The sequence below is a fragment of the Diabrotica virgifera genome, chromosome 2 (assembly GCF_917563875.1).
Source record: "Diabrotica virgifera virgifera chromosome 2, PGI_DIABVI_V3a".
Classification (NCBI taxonomy): domain Eukaryota; kingdom Metazoa; phylum Arthropoda; class Insecta; order Coleoptera; family Chrysomelidae; genus Diabrotica; species Diabrotica virgifera.
The window spans coordinates 143,043,048-143,063,931 of NC_065444.1; the positions used below are offsets into that span (position 1 = coordinate 143,043,048).

General features: G+C 32.5%; 1 protein-coding gene and 1 long non-coding RNA gene across 2 annotated transcripts in view; one reads left to right on the plus strand and one right to left on the minus strand.

Annotated features, from left to right (window-relative positions):
* The first annotated feature begins 1,617 nt into the window (after positions 1-1,617).
* Positions 1,618-1,897, plus strand: LOC126880283 (uncharacterized). The gene is made up of 2 exons (XR_007696538.1): positions 1,618-1,768; positions 1,828-1,897. It is a non-coding gene; the product is annotated as an uncharacterized LOC126880283 (long non-coding RNA).
* An 11,054-nt stretch (positions 1,898-12,951) lies between these two features.
* Positions 12,952-20,884, minus strand: part of LOC114345109 (uncharacterized) — a 495,244-nt gene continuing 487,311 nt past the window's right edge. The window contains exon 6 of the mRNA XM_050644883.1: positions 12,952-13,341. Coding sequence (XP_050500840.1) covers positions 12,952-13,341 — 390 coding nt within the window. The remainder of the gene's footprint in view (positions 13,342-20,884) is intronic.

Here is a 20,884-nt window from a genome sequence, read left to right on the forward strand (position 1 = left end):
TGATAGCCAAAATTTGATTTTTCTGGAGTTCTGACATGCTCCTTGATTCTTTGAGAAAGGGTTCTCATTGTCCTTCCAACATAGGTGGTACTGCAGTCACCACAAGATAGCTTGTATATGCCACTTTTATTTAATTTATCTATTTTGTCTTTGGTTTTACTAAACAGTGATTTGATGGTATTTTTAGTCTTAAATGAAATTTTGAGGTTCTCAACTTTATTTGAAATTACACTTGAAACTTTATCTGAAATTGGCCCCAAATAAGAGATAGATCTGTAAATACAGTTTTTGGTATTGTGTTCATCTGTGTGAAAAGCTTGATTCAATCTTATTTTGAGCAATTTCTTTCTTATAATGTTGTCTATTATCAAAGGAGAGTAACCGTTGTTGACTGCTAACTGTTTTAGTATAGAAACCTCATTATTATAGTTGTCTTTAGACATAGGGATGTTCAACAGTCTATGTATGTAACAATGAAAAGCTGACATTTTTTGTTGGTATGGATGATTAGATGAATTTGGGATAATGTGGTCAGTTTGTGTAGGTTTTCGGAAGATTGAGAATTCCAGTTTAGAAGGTGTTTTTTCAATAGTCAGATCTAGAAAATTAATACTATTATTGATTTCAGTCTCAAGAGTAAATTTGATAGATGGGTGTAGACCGTTGATCAGAGATAGGATGTGATTGGGTGTGTTGGTGGGACCTTCAATGAAGGCTAAGATGTCATCTACATATCTGTGCCAAAGAATAATTTCAGGACGTGATTGTACGAACTTAGTTTCAAGTGAATCTAGGAAAAGATCAGCTAACAAAGGAGAGAGTGGATTTCCCATGGCTAGCCCTTCTGGTTGTCTGTATAGTTTGTTGTTAAATACAAAAAAGTCTTGAGACAGGCAAAATTGTAGCAGAGATTTGATGTGAATGATTTTTTGAGGATCTATTTTGTTGGATAATAATAAATCACTAACAATGGGTATGGTTTCTTGTCTTGGAACATTTGTAAAGAGATTTGTCACATCGAAGGAGACCATTATTAAGTCGGATGGTAAAGTTATAGAAGAAAGTTTAGAGACTAACTCTTGGGTGTTTTTGACTGTATACTTAGGAGAATAGTTGATAAGATCGTTCAGCAGTTTGTTTACAAACTGGGCCAGGTTCGACAAAGGAGTATTAACAAAGCTAACAACGGGTCTGATTGGGAAATTTAATTTATGGATTTTTGGAAGTCCATATAGGCGTGGTATTAAAGGGTTCTTGACAATAAATGACTTGGGATTAGTTTGAAGATGTTCAAAGAAGGTTGAGTGATTTGATAAAATGGCTTTTAAGTCAGTATTTAACTTATTCATTGGACTCTTGTTGAGTGGTATAAATGTGTTGTCTGATAGAAAATTTTCAACCTTATTTATATAGTCTTTACTGTACATTATTATTAGGCAGTTCCCTTTATCCGCTTTAGTTAATTTTTCTTTCAAAAATGTTAAAATTATTCAGAATTTAATGTCAGATGTCATACGTCAACGCAGAACAGATAAAAGCAGATTTAAATATCCGACTTTGTCAGTCAGCTGTTTCTACTAGGCCAACAATGGATGGGTGATACCTATACCGTGAAAAAATTCTTTTTGTGTTTGTGTAACGTGTAATGTGGCCGTTTTTCTGTTTTTGCTGTTTGGGGTTGTACGGAGGATATCCAACCAAAAGTTATTTTCACAAGATGCAAATGTTAACACCTCAATTTTGTAGCGGTACTTTTTTAACAATTGACGTAAGTAAAAAAAGAGTTTTGTACTTCTTTTTCTTACAAGACCTCTTTTTTTATTTTAGCATTAGCTCCGATGATGACATTTATGTCGAAAGCGCTCAGCTAAAGAAATAAATTATTTACACACTTTGATATACTACATTTTTTATTTCCTCTATTCATTCAAGTGTGTACAAACTTATCAGTCTTTCAACTATTTTATATATATATATATATATATATATATATATATATATAAAATATATGTTTAAAAACATGACATGTAGATCCTTGAAACACACTCAGTGATGACCCGAAGTGGTGGATGTGTGAATTGTTCGTAAGGGGATTTTTCCACATTCTCTATTTCATCTGTTTTATATATATATATATATATATATATATATATATATATATATATATATATATATATATATATAACAGGTATATAATCTTTGCTGAATAGTTAGGAAACAAGGTTGAAATATTGGGGTAGCAGCAATCTCAAAGAAAACTCTTTATAATAATTCCAAGCTTTCGATAATGTTTATTATCATCTTCAGGGAAACTACAAATATAAATATACAGTATTTAACAATTAGTCTAACTAAAATCAATAAAAATTGTTATCTTTGTGCTATCAAAAATCCAAAACACCATAGTTTTCTCTCACTAAATCAGGTGTCTAGGATCCCCAGAAACACAAAAATAACAAAATATTGCTCTGAGAAATGCAGAGCTAATACTCTCACTAGAAACACCGCATATCACAGAACAACCTTACTAAAAAATTATTATTTATATGTTTTGGTACTTACATTATTTGAGGATGTAGAGCCTAGTTGTTAAATACTGACATAACAATGAAATTTTGTCTTGGTAAATAGTAAATAATATAAATTAAAGTAAAAACTATATAAAAACTTATAAAAATCTGAGTATAAAGCGATAAAAGCTAAAATATTTTTTTAAAAATTATGTATGTCTAATTGGCATTTTACAAAATGTCTAACAAAATGTTATGGATGTTTATTCATTTTTCTTTGAATTCATACGGAAACGTCACAACCACTGAACCAATTACAATTTTTTTATATAAATTTCTAATAAATTTTGAAATAGGAAAAGAGCGAAATGATAATATAAAAGTTTTAATAAATGTAAAATTGTTTCTTTTGGTAAATTGGTTATTTTTGTCTAAAGTGAGCAAATAAGAATAAGTTTTTATATAGTTTTTACTTTAATTTATATTATTTACTATTTACCAAGACAAAATTTCATTGTTATGTCAGTATTTAACAACTAGGCTCTACATCCTCAAATAATGTAAGTACCAAAACATATAAATAATAATTTTTTAGTAAGGTTGTTCTGTGATATGCGGTGTTTCTAGTGAGAGTATTAGCTCTGCATTTCTCAGAGCAATATTTTGTTATTTTTGTGTTTCTGGGGATCCTAGACACCTGATTTAGTGAGAGAAAACTATGGTGTTTTGGATTTTTGATAGCACAAAGATAACAATTTTTATTGATTTTAGTTAGACTAATTGTTAAATACTGTATATTTATATTTGTAGTTTCCATGAAGATGATAATAAACATTATCGAAAGCTTGGAATTATTATAAAGAGTTTTCTTTGAGATTGCTGCTACCCCAATGTTTCAACCTTGTTTTATATATATATATATATATATATATATATATATATATATATATATATATATATATATATATATATATATATATATATATATATATATATATATATATATATATATAGGGGTAGCAGCAATCTCAAAGAAAATATATATATTTTTATTTGTATATATATATATATATATATAAAAAAATCTATATATTTATATTTGTAGTTTCCCTGAAGATGATAATAAACATTATCGAAAGCTTGGAATTATTTTAAAGAGTTTTCTTTGAGATTGCTCCTACCCCAATATTTCAACCTTGTTTCCTAACTGTTCAGCAAAGATTATATACCTGTTATATATATATATATATATATATATATATATATAAAATTTATTATATATATATATATATATATATATATAAATGTAAAAAGTGAGTGAGGAGAAAATCTCACTGTAATTGAGGTTATCAGTCAAGGAGAAATAAAAAATGATCAAACTATTTCAATCTTTTTAATAGAATACGTTTGAAGATTGAAATAGTTTGATCATTTTTTATTTCTCCTTGACTGATAACCTCAATTACAGTGAGATTTTCTCCTCACTCACTTTTTACATTTAAATATTATACAGTCGTACTCCTTGATATATATATATATATATATGCCTGCATGCAGGGCTTCGGCAAAAGCTTTGCCAATGCTAGATTTTACATACCAAATAAATGGTGTAAGATCACATCGTTAAATCCTCCGTATATCAATGGGTACCAATAGAATAGACTAGTTTCGCGATGCCTCGCTCGTCAGTATTCGGCTAGGTACGAATTGATACACCGACGGTTCAATGATGTGTCTTAATATTTCGCACCTCAGGTGCCGAGCTACAAAAGTGCCATCTACTCTGATGACCAAGAAGTAGAAACACGACTCGAAAAGAGAAGTTTTCCACAATCTTTTGAGCTGTATTAAAAGTTGCCTGCATGCAGGGCTTCGGCAAAAGCTTTGCCAATGCTAGATTTTACATACCAAATAAATGGTGTAAGATCACATCGTTAAATCCTCCGTATATCAATGGGTACCAATAGAATAGACTAGTTTCGCGATGCCTCGCTCGTCAGTATTCGGCTAGGTACGAATTGATACACCGACGGTTCAATGATGTGTCTTAATATTTCGCACCTCAGGTGCCGAGCTACAAAAGTGCCATCTACTCTGATGACCAAGAAGTAGAAACACGACTCGAAAAGAGAAGTTTTCCACAATCTTTTGAGCTGTATTAAAAGTTGCCTGCATGCAGGGCTTCGGCAAAAGCTTTGCCAATGCTAGATTTTACATACCAAATAAATGGTGTAAGATCACATCGTTAAATCCTCCGTATATCAATGGGTACCAATAGAATAGACTAGTTTCGCGATGCCTCGCTCGTCAGTATTCGGCTAGGTACGAATTGATACACCGACGGTTCAATGATGTGTCTTAATATTTCGCACCTCAGGTGCCGAGCTACAAAAGTGCCATCTACTCTGATGACCAAGAAGTAGAAACACGACTCGAAAAGAGAAGTTTTCCACAATCTTTTGAGCTGTATTAAAAGTTGCCTGCATGCAGGGCTTCGGCAAAAGCTTTGCCAATGCTAGATTTTACATACCAAATAAATGGTGTAAGATCACATCGTTAAATCCTCCGTATATCAATGGGTACCAATAGAATAGACTAGTTTCGCGATGCCTCGCTCGTCAGTATTCGGCTAGGTACGAATTGATACACCGACGGTTCAATGATGTGTCTTAATATTTCGCACCTCAGGTGCCGAGCTACAAAAGTGCCATCTACTCTGATGACCAAGAAGTAGAAACACGACTCGAAAAGAGAAGTTTTCCACAATCTTTTGAGCTGTATTAAAAGTTGCCTGCATGCAGGGCTTCGGCAAAAGCTTTGCCAATGCTAGATTTTACATACCAAATAAATGGTGTAAGATCACATCGTTAAATCCTCCGTATATCAATGGGTACCAATAGAATAGACTAGTTTCGCGATGCCTCGCTCGTCAGTATTCGGCTAGGTACGAATTGATACACCGACGGTTCAATGATGTGTCTTAATATTTCGCACCTCAGGTGCCGAGCTACAAAAGTGCCATCTACTCTGATGACCAAGAAGTAGAAACACGACTCGAAAAGAGAAGTTTTCCACAATCTTTTGAGCTGTATTAAAAGTTGCCTGCATGCAGGGCTTCGGCAAAAGCTTTGCCAATGCTAGATTTTACATATATATGATATACGGAGGATTTAACGATGTGATCTTACACCATTTATTTGGTATGTAAAATCTAGCATTGGCAAAGCTTTTGCCGAAGCCCTGCATGCAGGCAACTTTTAATACAGCTCAAAAGATTGTGGAAAACTTCTCTTTTCGAGTCGTGTTTCTACTTCTTGGTCATCAGAGTAGATGGCACTTTTGTAGCTCGGCACCTGAGGTGCGAAATATTAAGACACATCATTGAACCGTCGGTGTATCAATTCGTACCTAGCCGAATACTGACGAGCGAGGCATCGCGAAACTAGTCTATTCTATTGGTACCCATTGATATACGGAGGATTTAACGATGTGATCTTACACCATTTATTTGGTATGTAAAATCTAGCATTGGCAAAGCTTTTGCCGAAGCCCTGCATGCAGGCAACTTTTAATACAGCTCAAAAGATTGTGGAAAACTTCTCTTTTCGAGTCGTGTTTCTACTTCTTGGTCATCAGAGTAGATGGCACTTTTGTAGCTCGGCACCTGAGGTGCGAAATATTAAGACACATCATTGAACCGTCGGTGTATCAATTCGTACCTAGCCGAATACTGACGAGCGAGGCATCGCGAAACTAGTCTATTCTATTGGTACCCATTGATATACGGAGGATTTAACGATGTGATCTTACACCATTTATTTGGTATGTAAAATCTAGCATTGGCAAAGCTTTTGCCGAAGCCCTGCATGCAGGCAACTTTTAATACAGCTCAAAAGATTGTGGAAAACTTCTCTTTTCGAGTCGTGTTTCTACTTCTTGGTCATCAGAGTAGATGGCACTTTTGTAGCTCGGCACCTGAGGTGCGAAATATTAAGACACATCATTGAACCGTCGGTGTATCAATTCGTACCTAGCCGAATACTGACGAGCGAGGCATCGCGAAACTAGTCTATTCTATTGGTACCCATTGATATACGGAGGATTTAACGATGTGATCTTACACCATTTATTTGGTATGTAAAATCTAGCATTGGCAAAGCTTTTGCCGAAGCCCTGCATGCAGGCAACTTTTAATACAGCTCAAAAGATTGTGGAAAACTTCTCTTTTCGAGTCGTGTTTCTACTTCTTGGTCATCAGAGTAGATGGCACTTTTGTAGCTCGGCACCTGAGGTGCGAAATATTAAGACACATCATTGAACCGTCGGTGTATCAATTCGTACCTAGCCGAATACTGACGAGCGAGGCATCGCGAAACTAGTCTATTCTATTGGTACCCATTGATATACGGAGGATTTAACGATGTGATCTTACACCATTTATTTGGTATGTAAAATCTAGCATTGGCAAAGCTTTTGCCGAAGCCCTGCATGCAGGCAACTTTTAATACAGCTCAAAAGATTGTGGAAAACTTCTCTTTTCGAGTCGTGTTTCTACTTCTTGGTCATCAGAGTAGATGGCACTTTTGTAGCTCGGCACCTGAGGTGCGAAATATTAAGACACATCATTGAACCGTCGGTGTATCAATTCGTACCTAGCCGAATACTGACGAGCGAGGCATCGCGAAACTAGTCTATTCTATTGGTACCCATTGATATACGGAGGATTTAACGATGTGATCTTACACCATTTATTTGGTATGTAAAATCTAGCATTGGCAAAGCTTTTGCCGAAGCCCTGCATGCAGGCAACTTTTAATACAGCTCAAAAGATTGTGGAAAACTTCTCTTTTCGAGTCGTGTTTCTACTTCTTGGTCATCAGAGTAGATGGCACTTTTGTAGCTCGGCACCTGAGGTGCGAAATATTAAGACACATCATTGAACCGTCGGTGTATCAATTCGTACCTAGCCGAATACTGACGAGCGAGGCATCGCGAAACTAGTCTATTCTATTGGTACCCATTGATATACGGAGGATTTAACGATGTGATCTTACACCATTTATTTGGTATGTAAAAAATATATATATATATATATATATATATATATATATAAGTAATTAAGAAAATTGTAAGTACCTACATAATTTTTATAATTGTATATTTTTGTCAACAGATGTCTTGAAAAAGAATTAAAATAAATTCGAAAGCTTGACAGTAAGTCAAAGAGTTTTCTTTGTCTTGTGGGCCAAAATAGACTGCATCCTCAAGAATCACTGCTTGATATATATATATATATATATATATATATATATATATATATATATATATATATATATATATATATATATATATATATATATCTATAACTTCTAAAATTTTAAAATGCACAAGCAAGTAATAATCAAAAATCTAGTTCTTAACAACTTAAAATCAAATAAACAAATACCTACGAGTGTCTTTTTGACATTATTTAAGTGTCTTTCTGGCATTAGTCAAATTTAGAACTAAATTATTAAATCATATTTTTTATCATGAATTGTGAAAATTAAAACATTGAAACTTGAAAACCATTAGGATAAAGATTTTTTTAGATATTTTATATTTTGTAGAAATGTCAAATTAAGGAACAAACCTCACGTTGTAAGTTTTTGTACTAATTTTTATGCAATGTTCTTTCATTTCGTTGTATTTATTTATAACTATATAATAATTTTAGCTAATCCTGACGAAGCAAATAAATTTTGCGAAAGCTTGATTATAACACAGAGTTTCTCTTACCCTGCCCCTTAGAAATAAATGACTGCAACCTCAATAAAAAACTAAAGTCTACATATTGTCAGTCAATAATACAAAACTTCTTTATATATATATATATATATATATATATATATATATATATATATATATATATATATATATATATATTTACCAATGTTTCTTGGGTTTAGGTTCATAAAAAAAGCTTGTCTATGATGTTATGACCATATTTATTGATATATTATCCGACGTTTCGGCAGGACATCCATGCCTTTTTCAAGGATTGACTAAAACAACATTTATTGAAAGCTACAATACAATTTAAAAGAAAATCGACTTACCATGCAATCGTAAATTTAGTTTTGAAACAAGTACACAAATAGACGTCACAATTAAAACAATGTTAAAATGTTAAAGCATAGGAACGGACCCACTAAGTCATTGCGTTAAGAGAGTAATGAACTGTGTCAAAAATTATTATGGTGTTTATTGATGTTTGATTTTATGTTAAGTCAAAATAGTTGTCTTCGTCTCATAGGCGTGCTGAAATATTATATAGTTAATTTTAGATTAAGTTGAAATATACCCTATTAAGGTTTTTGACATCCCGTTTATCATTGACAGCTTTGATATTTTTTTTAATTTCTATGGACTCTAGCAGTTCCCTCTTCTTTTTGTTGGGTTCACTTTTTAGGATTTTAGTTTTATCGAAATCAAATTTGTGTTTCTTTTCGTTTTCATGTTTTGTGAGGGCTGTAGTGTTATTTTTGTCATATTTGTGAGACCGAATTCTAGAGTTTAGTAGCTGGCTGGTTTGTCCGATATATACCCCATCGCAATTTGAACAAGGAATTTCATATACAACATGTGATTTTTTTGATTGCGGGGTTTTAGTTTTAAGTTTAGTAAAATTCCTTTTCAAGAGATTATATCCTTTGTGAGCAACTGTAATGTTATGCTTGGCTAGGAGATTCGAAAGTTGTTCAGATAACCCTTGTATGTAAGGCAAAGACATATATTTCTTCTTTTCCTTATTATTTTTGTTGTTGTTTTTGTTGTTGTAAAATGTATGTAGTCGTGACTTGAAGGTGTTTTCAATGAGGTGATGTGGGTATGAATTAAGTGTTAGTGCTGTTTTTGCTTTTTTTATAGCATGAGGTCTATTGATGGGATCAGACAATCTGATGGCTCTGTCGGCTAGGCCAATAACTACTGATTTCTTCTGGGACAACGGGTGATGAGAGTTGAAGTTTAGGTATCTTGACGACCAGGTTTTTTTGGTGTACCATGAAGTAGTTATGATGCTGTTGTCTCGATGTAAGGTCAGGTCCAGAAAATTGATTTGACAATTTTTTTCAACTTCTAACGTGAATTTGAGTTTTTGGTGGAAGTTATTGAACTCATTTAGCAAAACATTCATTTTGTCCTCTGGTGCTGCACTTAAACAGTCATCTATGTATCGATAGAAAAAAGGAATATTGAAATCTATTTTATTCAAAACAATTTCCTCTAGGTGCTCTAGAACTAATTGAGCTATGGCGCTAGATATGCTAGCACCCATAGCGCATCCATCTGTTTGTTGGAAAATTTTGTTTTTATATATAAAATATGTTGATTTTAATGTTGTTTCGACTGCTGAAACAAATTCTTCTAGAGGGATGTCTGTAAATACTTTTATTTCATTCCACTTTTTTCTAATGATGTCTTTCGCTAAATCTATGGGAATATTGGTGTATAAAGATACAACATCGAGAGACACTAATTTATACGTTGTAGGTAAATGTATATTTTTGAGTTTAGATTTCAGGTCCTCAGCGTCTTTTAAATAGTGCGGATTTTTGTTAATTACGTTAGAAATAATGTTCTATCAGAACAAAATGTTGCAATATTTTGACTAATTTTAAAAACAAAAACAAATTCTCATTTGAAGACAAAACATTGCATAAGAAAATTAAAAAAACCAAAGCCTTTCTAAATGAGAACCCAAATTTAATTGTTCTGAAGCCTGATAAAACAAATAAAACTGTCATTATGGAATCCAACGACTATGACAGTAAAATGGATTCTCTGTTAAATGATAAAACAACATACCGTGAAATGAAAAATGACCCTACGAACATCTTCCAAAAAAGAAATAACGAATTAGTTGATAGATGGGAAAAAATGTGTTACATCTCACCAAACACCGCAAAATCTCTCAAGATACATAATGCTGTAGCTCCAAAAATATATGGTCTACCCAAAACACATAAAGAAGGTATGCCTCTGCGTCCTATTGTCTCATGTATTCAGTCTCCTTTTGAAAACCTTTCTAAATATTTGAAGAACATTATTTCTAACGTAATTAACAAAAATCCGCACTATTTAAAAGACACTGAGGACCTGAAATCTAAACTCAAAAATATACATTTACCTACAACGTATAAATTAGTGTCTCTCGATGTTGTATCTTTATACACCAATATTCCCATAGATTTAGCGAAAGACATCATTAGAAAAAAGTGGAATGAAATAAAAGTATTTACAGACATCCCTCTAGAAGAATTTGTTTCAGCAGTCGAAACAACATTAAAATCAACATATTTTATATATAAAAACAAAATTTTCCAACAAACAGATGGATGCGCTATGGGTGCTAGCATATCTAGCGCCATAGCTCAATTAGTTCTAGAGCACCTAGAGGAAATTGTTTTGAATAAAATAGATTTCAATATTCCTTTTTTCTATCGATACATAGATGACTGTTTAAGTGCAGCACCAGAGGACAAAATGAATGTTTTGCTAAATGAGTTCAATAACTTCCACCAAAAACTCAAATTCACGTTAGAAGTTGAAAAAAATTGTCAAATCAATTTTCTGGACCTGACCTTACATCGAGACAACAGCATCATTACTACTTCATGGTACACCAAAAAAACCTGGTCGTCAAGATACCTAAACTTCAACTCTCATCACCCGTTGTCCCAGAAGAAATCAGTAGTTATTGGCCTAGCCGACAGAGCCATCAGATTGTCTGATCCCATCAATAGACCTCATGCTATAAAAAAAGCAAAAACAGCACTAACACTTAATTCATACCCACATCACCTCATTGAAAACACCTTCAAGTCACGACTACATACATTTTACAACAACAAAAACAACAACAAAAATAATAAGGAAAAGAAGAAATATATGTCTTTGCCTTACATACAAGGGTTATCTGAACAACTTTCGAATCTCCTAGCCAAGCATAACATTACAGTTGCTCACAAAGGATATAATCTCTTGAAAATGAATTTTACTAAACTTAAAACTAAAACCCCGCAATCAAAAAAATCACATATTGTATATGAAATTCCTTGTTCAAATTGCGATGGGGTATATATCGGACAAACCAGCCAGCTACTAAACTCTAGAATTCGGTCTCACAAATATGACAAAAATAACACTACAGCCCTCACAAAACATGAAAACGAAAATAAACACAAATTTGATTTCGATAAAACTAAAATCCTAAAAAGTGAACCCAACAAAAAGAAGAGGGAACTGCTAGAGTCCATAGAAATTAAAAAAAATAACAAAGCTGTCAATGATAAACGGGATGTCAAAAACCTTAATAGGGTATATTTCAACTTAATCTAAAATTAACTATATAATATTTCAGCACGCCTATGAGACGAAGACAACTATTTTGACTTAACATAAAATCAAACATCAATAAACACCATAATAATTTTTGACACAGTTCATTACTCTCTTAACGCAATGACTTAGTGGGTCCGTTCCTATGCTTTAACATTTTAACATTGTTTTAATTGTGACGTCTATTTGTGTACTTGTTTCAAAACTAAATTTACGATTGCATGGTAAGTCGATTTTCTTTTAAATTGTATTGTAGCTTTCAATAAATGTTGTTTTAGTCAATCCTTGAAAAAGGCATGGATTTCCTGCCGAAACGTCGGATAATATATCAATAAATATGGTCATAACATCATAGACAAGCTTTTTTTATGAACCTAAACCCAAGAAACATTGGTAAAAAAATATATCAAGGTTCAAGAATTAAACTCAAACTATATATATATATATATATATATATATATATATATATATATATATATATATATATATATATATATATATATATATATAATATATTTTGAAAAATATATTATACATATTTTTTTTTATATTCTCAGAAACACATTTCTGAGAACTGGTGTTTGGATCTTTGATTCTATTCAGAAAATTTTCCCAACCCAAAATGGTGGATGTGTGAGATGTTCGTAAGGGGATTTCTCCACATTCTCTATTTCACTTGATTAATATATATATATATATATATATATATATATATATATATATATATATATGAGATGTAGATCCTTGAAACACACTCAGTGATCAAAAGATCCAAGGTTAATGGTTTGACGACCACTCGTACGACATCAAACAGATGAAATAGAGAATGTGAAAAATGGCGAAACACATTTCTAAGAACTGGTGTTTGGATCTTTGATTCTATTCGAAAAATTTTTCCCAACCCGAAATGGTGGATGGGTGAATTGTTCGTAAGGGGATTTTTCCACATTCTCTATTTCATCTGTTATATATATATATATATATATATATATATATATATATATATATATATATATATATATATCCAAATAATCCAAATATTTTTTAATCTTTCACATGTTTAAATTATATAATAATGGAAATAATATACTATACCGCTTTCTTGCTGCTTTTGATTTATATATTTGTCTTTTGAAATTAGTTTACTTTCAGTCAGTTCAACGGGTTTAGGCATTATTTCCTTGTTAAGCACTTTGAGGGAATTCTTTGCAAACTTTTCATCATTTTTGAAATTATGATCATTTCTATTTAGAGAGTAACATTTCTCGTCGAGCAGCTTGTCTAGATCTATATCTGATATGTCAGGAATAATATTATTATTCGACCATGGTGATATACATTTTTCTACTATTTTTGAGCTGTCTGTCATGTTCCTTTCCAGAAGTTCGTGACTTTTTTTTAATTGTTGGAGGTATTTATCTGTTTGGTATTCATTTTGTAAAACGTCTACCTAAAATATAAAACATTTTCAAATAAAGAAAACTATTATCGATCCAAAGGAATACTATAGTTGTCATTTGGAAACCTTTAAAATCCAACAAAGGAGATGCTTGGGAAAGAGAAATACATATTAATAAAATTAAATCATGGATGACAGAGTAGATACTGCAAGTGATTGAAGCTCTTGCTGTATAAGTAAGCTAGAATACATTATTGTTAATGTTTTCTCTCGTAGCTTTGATTGATCTACAATATTATCACTCAAAGAATTTAAGCAGATAAAAATAAGTTTAAAGTGTTTTACGAAGCCTTTATGTTATCGAGGAAAGGTATGGCAGTTATGGCAGCTATATAAGGATAATATGACATTAGTATGATAAGATTGATCCAAAAGATGGCATAACCCAGACATCCAAAGTGAAAGTTCTCCTTCAACACCAAATTATTCTATATGGTCCACATAATGTTCAGAAAAAAGTCACACCATTTTGAGCGTCGGGTTTGGGGGGAGAGGGGGGAGAAATCGGTAAATTCGTAGTTTTTTGAGTTTTTCGTCAATATTTCTGAAAATATGCGGTTTAGCATGAACAACTTTCTATACAAAAATGTTCTACATTAAATTTGAAATAAAAAAGGTCCAATGCATAATCCTTCTAAACTGAACGGTTCCAAAGTTACAGAGGTAGTATAGTATAATTGGTCCAAAAAAAGGCCTAACCCAGACATCAAAAATAAAAGTTTTCCTCCAACGCCAAATTGTTCTATATGGTCCACATATGGTTCAGTAAAAAGATACACCATTTTGAGCGTCCGGTTTGGGGGGGCAGAGATGGGGGAAAGTCGATAAATTGGTAGTTTTCTTAAGTTTTTCGTCAATATTTCTAAAACTGTGCTTTAGCGTAAACAATATTCTATACGAAAATGTTCTATATAAAATTTAAAACAAAAAAGGTTCTATACATAATTGTTATAAAATCAACGGTTTCAGAGTTACGGAGGGTGAAAAGTGGAGGTTTTCGATACTTTTTATATTTTTTGGGCAATTAATGATGATTTTGGGTGGTGAGGTTGACGTTTCTTCAAGGGCTTATCACTAGCATACCATTAGACACTGAAATAGTAAATTTGATTTATATAACCCAATCCTGTTAAAGAAAATCAGTAGGAATATGCCCAAAAAATATAAAAAGTATCGAAAACCTCCACTTTTCGCCCTCCGTAACTATGGAACCGTTAATTTTATAACAATTATGTATCGGACCTTTTTTGTTTTAAATTTAATGTAGAACATTATTGTATAGAAAATTGTTTACGCTAAAGCAAAGTTTTAGAAATATTGACGAAAAACTTAAAAAAAACTACTAATTTACCGACTTCTCCCCCATTCCCCCCCCCCCCAAACCGGACGCTCAAAATGGTGTAACTTTTTACTAAACGATATCTGGACCATATAGAACAATTTGGTGTTGGAGGAAAACTTTTACTTTGGATGTTTAGGTTAGGCCTTGTTTTGGACCAATTATACTATACTACCTCCGTAACTTTGAAACCGTTCATTTTAGAAGGATTATGCATAGGACCTTTTTTATTTCAAATTTAATGTAGAACATTTTTGTATAGAAGGTTGTTTATGCTTAATCGTATAGTTTTAGAAATATTTAGGAAGAACATAAAAAACTACGAATTTACCGATTTCTACTCCCTCTCCCCCCCCCCCCCAAACCCGACGCTCAAAATGGTGTGACTTTTTTCTGAACATTATGTGGACCATATAGAAAAATTTGGTGTTGGAGGATTACTTTCACTTTGGATGTCTGGGTTTGGGTTTAGTTATACCATACTACATACAAAATACGTGTATTTGTTATTTGTCCCTTCGGAGACCTTATGCTGTTACGCATAATTTATCACTTAAGATTAAAGTTAAAATTAAAACTACCATAAATTTTAACATGACGGCTTCATTAAACGCTTAAAATTTAGGTGTTTTTATCTACAATAATTAGTTTTGGAGATAATTAGATTCTTCTAAATTGGAGCTGGAAGGTGAGATAATAGAACAAGTGATGGTGTTTAAATACCTATGATCACACTATCTAGCTACGGAAAGCTCGAAACAGAAGGGGAAGATCAAGTGTTGTTGTTTGAAATATTTTTGGAAGATCAAGTGAATAGAGCAAACAGAGCCGCAGGTTGCCTGAATGACACAATATGGAGAAATAAAACTATCGGAAAAGAAATGAAAGGCAGAATTTACAAAACAGTCATCAGACCAATAATGACATGCGCGGCAGAAACACGACCCGGCACAGAGAGGACAAAAAGAAGCGGAGATGAAAACCCTTCGAAAAATCGATGGTAAGACTCTATGGGACATGGGACAGAGCAAGAAGTACAGATATACGACGCAGATGCAAGGTGTATAACATTAATAACTGGGTAAGAAACAGAAGAATAGAATGGAATGACCACATATGCCGAATGACAACAAATAGGATAGTCAGAACAGCGAGAGCCGGTTCCCCAATAGGAAGACGATCAGTGGGAAGACCACGAAAACGATGGAACGACAACTTACTTGAGGCACATTGAAAAAACAGACAGAGTTATGTCAATACAAAAAGAATAATAATTAGTTCAGTTCTAATATGTTAGAATAATCAAACATATAAGAGTAAACATTAAAAGCAATGTACGTTAGCTTACTTACCAAGCAAAATGCTAAATTTTTAGGTAAAAAAATTTTTAAAGGCTCGGACCCAGAAATTCAATAAGTAAAGATTATTGTATATATTATGTAGGACCTTCACTCAAATTTTTATGCAATAATATAGTAATGTTAAGCAAAAGTACTCTCAGTCATAAAAATGGGATTTTCGAAAAAACTGGCTATTTTTAGAGAGCTATACCTTTGAATTCACTAGAGCACTTCCATTTGCCGATATAGTCCTGTCGCCAGGGGGGGTACAACGGCCTTCTTAATTCAGATGGACTTACTTAAGTTTTTTTTATGTATTTTGACCCGTAGAACACGAATTTTTTGGGTAACAGTTGATCCGGATGTCGATAAGATTGTTATAAACAAAGAAGTTGAGGAATTACATAACAGCGATTTCTCGCAAAACAAAACATTTTTTTGTATTTTTTGGGTCATTCTAACCAAAAAATGTTTCTACAAGTTTTTTCGTAGGATGCATAGTTTTCGAGATAAACGCGGTTGAACTTTCAAAAAATGGAAAAATTGCAATTTTTGAACCCGAATAACGTTTGAATAAAAAATAAAATAGCAATTCTGCTTACCGCCTTTAAAAGTTTAAGTCAAATTATATCTGTTTTGAATATTTGCATTGCTAAAAATTTATTTTTTGATTGTTAAAAAAAGCTATAAACACATACTGTTTCCCGTGCCTAATACATGCGTTTTAATGCATGCTACTTAGAAATAGCCCCGCTTGCACTTTTACCTCCTCTACGTACTCGTTCGATTTTAAATGAGAAATCATTGAAACATCACTCAAGCACTAGGTGTTTATAGCTTTGTTTTAACAATAAAATAATACATTTTTGGCAATACAAATAATTAAAACCGATATAACTTGACTTGAACTTTCAAATGCGGTAAGCAGAATTGCTATTTTATTTATCAAAAGTTTTTCGGGTTCAAAAATTCCAATTTTTCGATTTTTTGAAAGTTCAACCGCGTATATCTCGAAAACTATGCAACCTACGAAAAAATTTGTAGGAACATTTTTTGGTTATAATGGACCAAAAAATACAAAAAAATGTTTTGTTTTGCGAGAAATCGCTGTTATGTGATTCCTCAACTTCTTGGTTTATAACAATCTTATCGACATCCGGATCAACTGTTACCCAAAGAATTCGTGTTCTACAGGTCAAAATACATAAAAAAACTTGGGTAAGTCCATCTGAATACAGGAGGCCGTTGTACCCCCCTGGCGACAGGACTAATATGAACAATATTTTTCCTCGGGAGGTATAAACTTTGGCAATTAATTGAAAATGAATAAATTTTTAAGGTAACCTTTTCGTTCTTCATGACTTAAATAGATGTAGAAAATGAAAATTTGCAAAAGTGGCCGAAAGGTAAAAAAGAATTCTTATACATATACAGGGTGTTTGGTAAAGAATGGGCCATAGCTTAACCTTAGATTCCTGAGGTTAAAATAGGTTGATTTAAGCTACCTTACCTTATTACGAAAGTTGATAATAACAGAAATACAGGATGTCAAAGTTAACTTTTATTTTATTATTTTTTAAATACTTCCTGGCAGGCCCGAGATAATAACACGACATTTGGTGAGTGGTGGTTTTTTAGGACGATAAACCTAAATTTATCACCAAAAATTATATATTACCCAGAGGGCGCCACATACGTCTTTCAGCGCTCATTTAATACGTTAAATTTTTTTTATCTCCCACTCTACGTAATTTTAAGATCAAAACTTTTATTCCTGTATTATATCTTCTTAAAAAAGGTATACTCCATTTATTTCGCTAAACTCAACCGTTTTCGAGATAAACACATTTTAAATCTACTATGCAAAATTCAATTTTTTGAATTTTATTGTAGTTATTAAAAACTATTTGACATATCCTTGTCATACTTGGCAGCAAGTGTAAGTACTGTACACCCTACTAAGCTGAATTAAATAAACGTTTCTAGCTACTTTATTACTAACGATTATTTAACATAATTTAGTAGGGTGTACAATAGGGCTTTTCATTCACAGTCATTTGTGTCGAGCCTCTGTCATATGTCGTATAATCCGTGTATATTAATATTATAAACAGCTTATGCAACATATTGCAACAATAAAACGAGCGATTCGTATTTATATACGACTTTATTAATTTATTTATACAAGTTTTCTTTTACAAACTCTAGCTTAAACTAAATTCTATTGACAAAATTCGCTCCTCTATAAACACAAGCCGTTATTTCTCGAAGGTTCTGCCCATCTCTAATTATTGTCGCGACATTCGGAGAATTGCTCGTCTTCCTCCCCGCTGCATCGCCTCTTGTCAAGAAAGATCGATGAGGATCTGCCTGTGTGGAGATGGGACCTGTTATACGAGGGTCGGTCAAAAGTAATATTTTGTTGCAATATGACAGAAGCTCGAAAAAAATGACAACCGATGAAAAGCCCTATACCTAAACTTTCTGCCAAGTATGATAAGGATATGTCAAATAGCATTAAAGTACCGGGTACAAACAGTTCTTAACGTTTTAAATAAATAATAAATTATTAAAAAAAATAATACTTTAAAACTATTTCACATATCCGTGTCATACTTAGCAGAAAGTGTAGGTACTGCACACCATGTCTGTAAACCTGTATTGTCCCAGTTTTCAGTATATTTTTTCACAACTGTAGCAGTTAGTGCTAGGTTTGTTCTAGCTTGTTCTGTAATTTTGAAGTTTGTTCTAAAAAAATAAAAGAGTTATTGAAAAAAATAGGTGGCGTTTTAACTTTACATAAACTGGTACGGCCCTCTCGAAAACAAAAACTTTCCGGAATATTCAAACACATAGCCACTTAGTGCTAGGTTTGTTCTACTTCCAGGCGAAAGCGAGTAATTAGTTTCCCATAAACAAAAAAGTTATTTAACATACAATGTGGCGCTACAATTTCAGTTAAAGCTGTACTGCCCCATATAGAAGCCAAACGATTAGAGAAAATCTGAATAAACCACAAGTTAGTGCTAGGTTTGATCTGCCTTTTTGCCAAAGCGTGTGTAATGTGCTCCGCATAAACAAAAAATATATACGAGATATAATGTGACGCTCCAAGTTTACGTAAAGCTATAATGCCCCATATAGAATCCAAACGATTTGAGAAAATCTGAATAAACCACAAGTTAGTGCTAGGTTTGTTCTGCATTTTTGCCAAATCCTGTAATTTTTTCTGCATAAACAAAAAAGGTATACAAGATACAATGTGGCGCTCCATGTTTACGTAAAGATGTACTGCCCCATATAGAATCCAAATGATAAGAGAAAATCTGAATAAACCACAAGTTAGTGCTAGGTTTGTTCTGCATTTATGCCAAAGCGTGTAATTTGTTCTGCATAAACAAAAAAGATATACAAGATTGGCGCTCCAAGTTTATGTAAAGCTATACTGCCCCATATACAATCCAAACGATTAGAGAAAATCTGACTAAACCACAAGTTAGTGCTAGGTTTGTTCTGAGTTTTGGCCAAAGCGTGTAATTTGTTCTGCATAAACAGAAAAGTTATACAAGATATAATGTTGCGCTCCAATTTTACGTAAAGCTGTACTGTCCCATATAGAATCCAAACCATTGAAGAAATTCTGAATATACGTCATTCCACGAATGTACGACTGTTTTGGATTATCGAGACAACGAATATTTTAGTGTGCGGACATACTAAGACGGACATAACATAATAACTACGGAAGTAAATAGCTCTAATAATTATTTCAATAAGCAACAATGTAATTTTCCAATTTAGTTTCGCTCTTCATATTTTGCACAGTAAGTATTCGTTGTTGAGCTAATCCAAAACAGTCATATATTCGTGGAATAAGGTATAAACCACAAGTTAGTGCTAGATTTGTTTTCCATTTTTGCCAAAGCGTGTAATTTGTTGTGCGTACACAAAAAAGTTATTCCAGATACAGTATGGCGCTCTGCCACCTATAGAATCCGAACGATTGGAGAAAATCTAAATAGACCATAAGCATTGATTAAAGACTACCTGTTGTAGGTTATTAATCAATGCCATAAGTTAGTGCTGGGTTTGTTCTGCATTTCTGCCAAAGCTTGAAATTTGCACAAAAAAAGTTACACAAGATATTATGCGTTGCTCCAATTCTACCTAAAAACGTACTGCCCCATATAAAATCCAAAGAAAAATTTGAATAGACAACTAGTGCTAACTTTGTTATAAAGCTCATTCATAATAATTTTTTAGAATTGACTTAGCAGAATTTAAGAGTATCCCGCTGATAAAGTCGAAGCGATAAAGCATAGGGATTTCAGGTAAAATAAGTAGTGAAATGGGCCGGCTTAAGAAATTTTATATTTCATTTGATATGTACTTAACATTACATAATATATATATTTATTTTAAATAAATATCTAGATAATTTAGGAAGAAATATAGAAACTGATAGAGTATTAGAATTAATTAATTATTATATTTTTCTGTGTCGATTCTTTATTAAATATATCCAAATTTTGAAAGTAATTAACAATTTAATTAACAAATAGTAAAGTGAAAATTAAAATGAATTAATGTAATAGGTATTATTGAATAAATATATTTTATATTCCATTTAAGGCAAAAAAGTGAATATTACAATAATTTTATAATCAAAAATACGACAATATCCAACAATTATTGACGGAACCATAGTTTGTGACAGGAGAGTTTATTTTATTTCATAGAAAAATATTATACAGGGTAGTTTATTGTATTCGCCTCGGTCTCTGTAGTACGGGAAACGACTTGATATTTAAAATTAATTAAAAAAAATCTTCATAGAAATATACAGGACCAATAA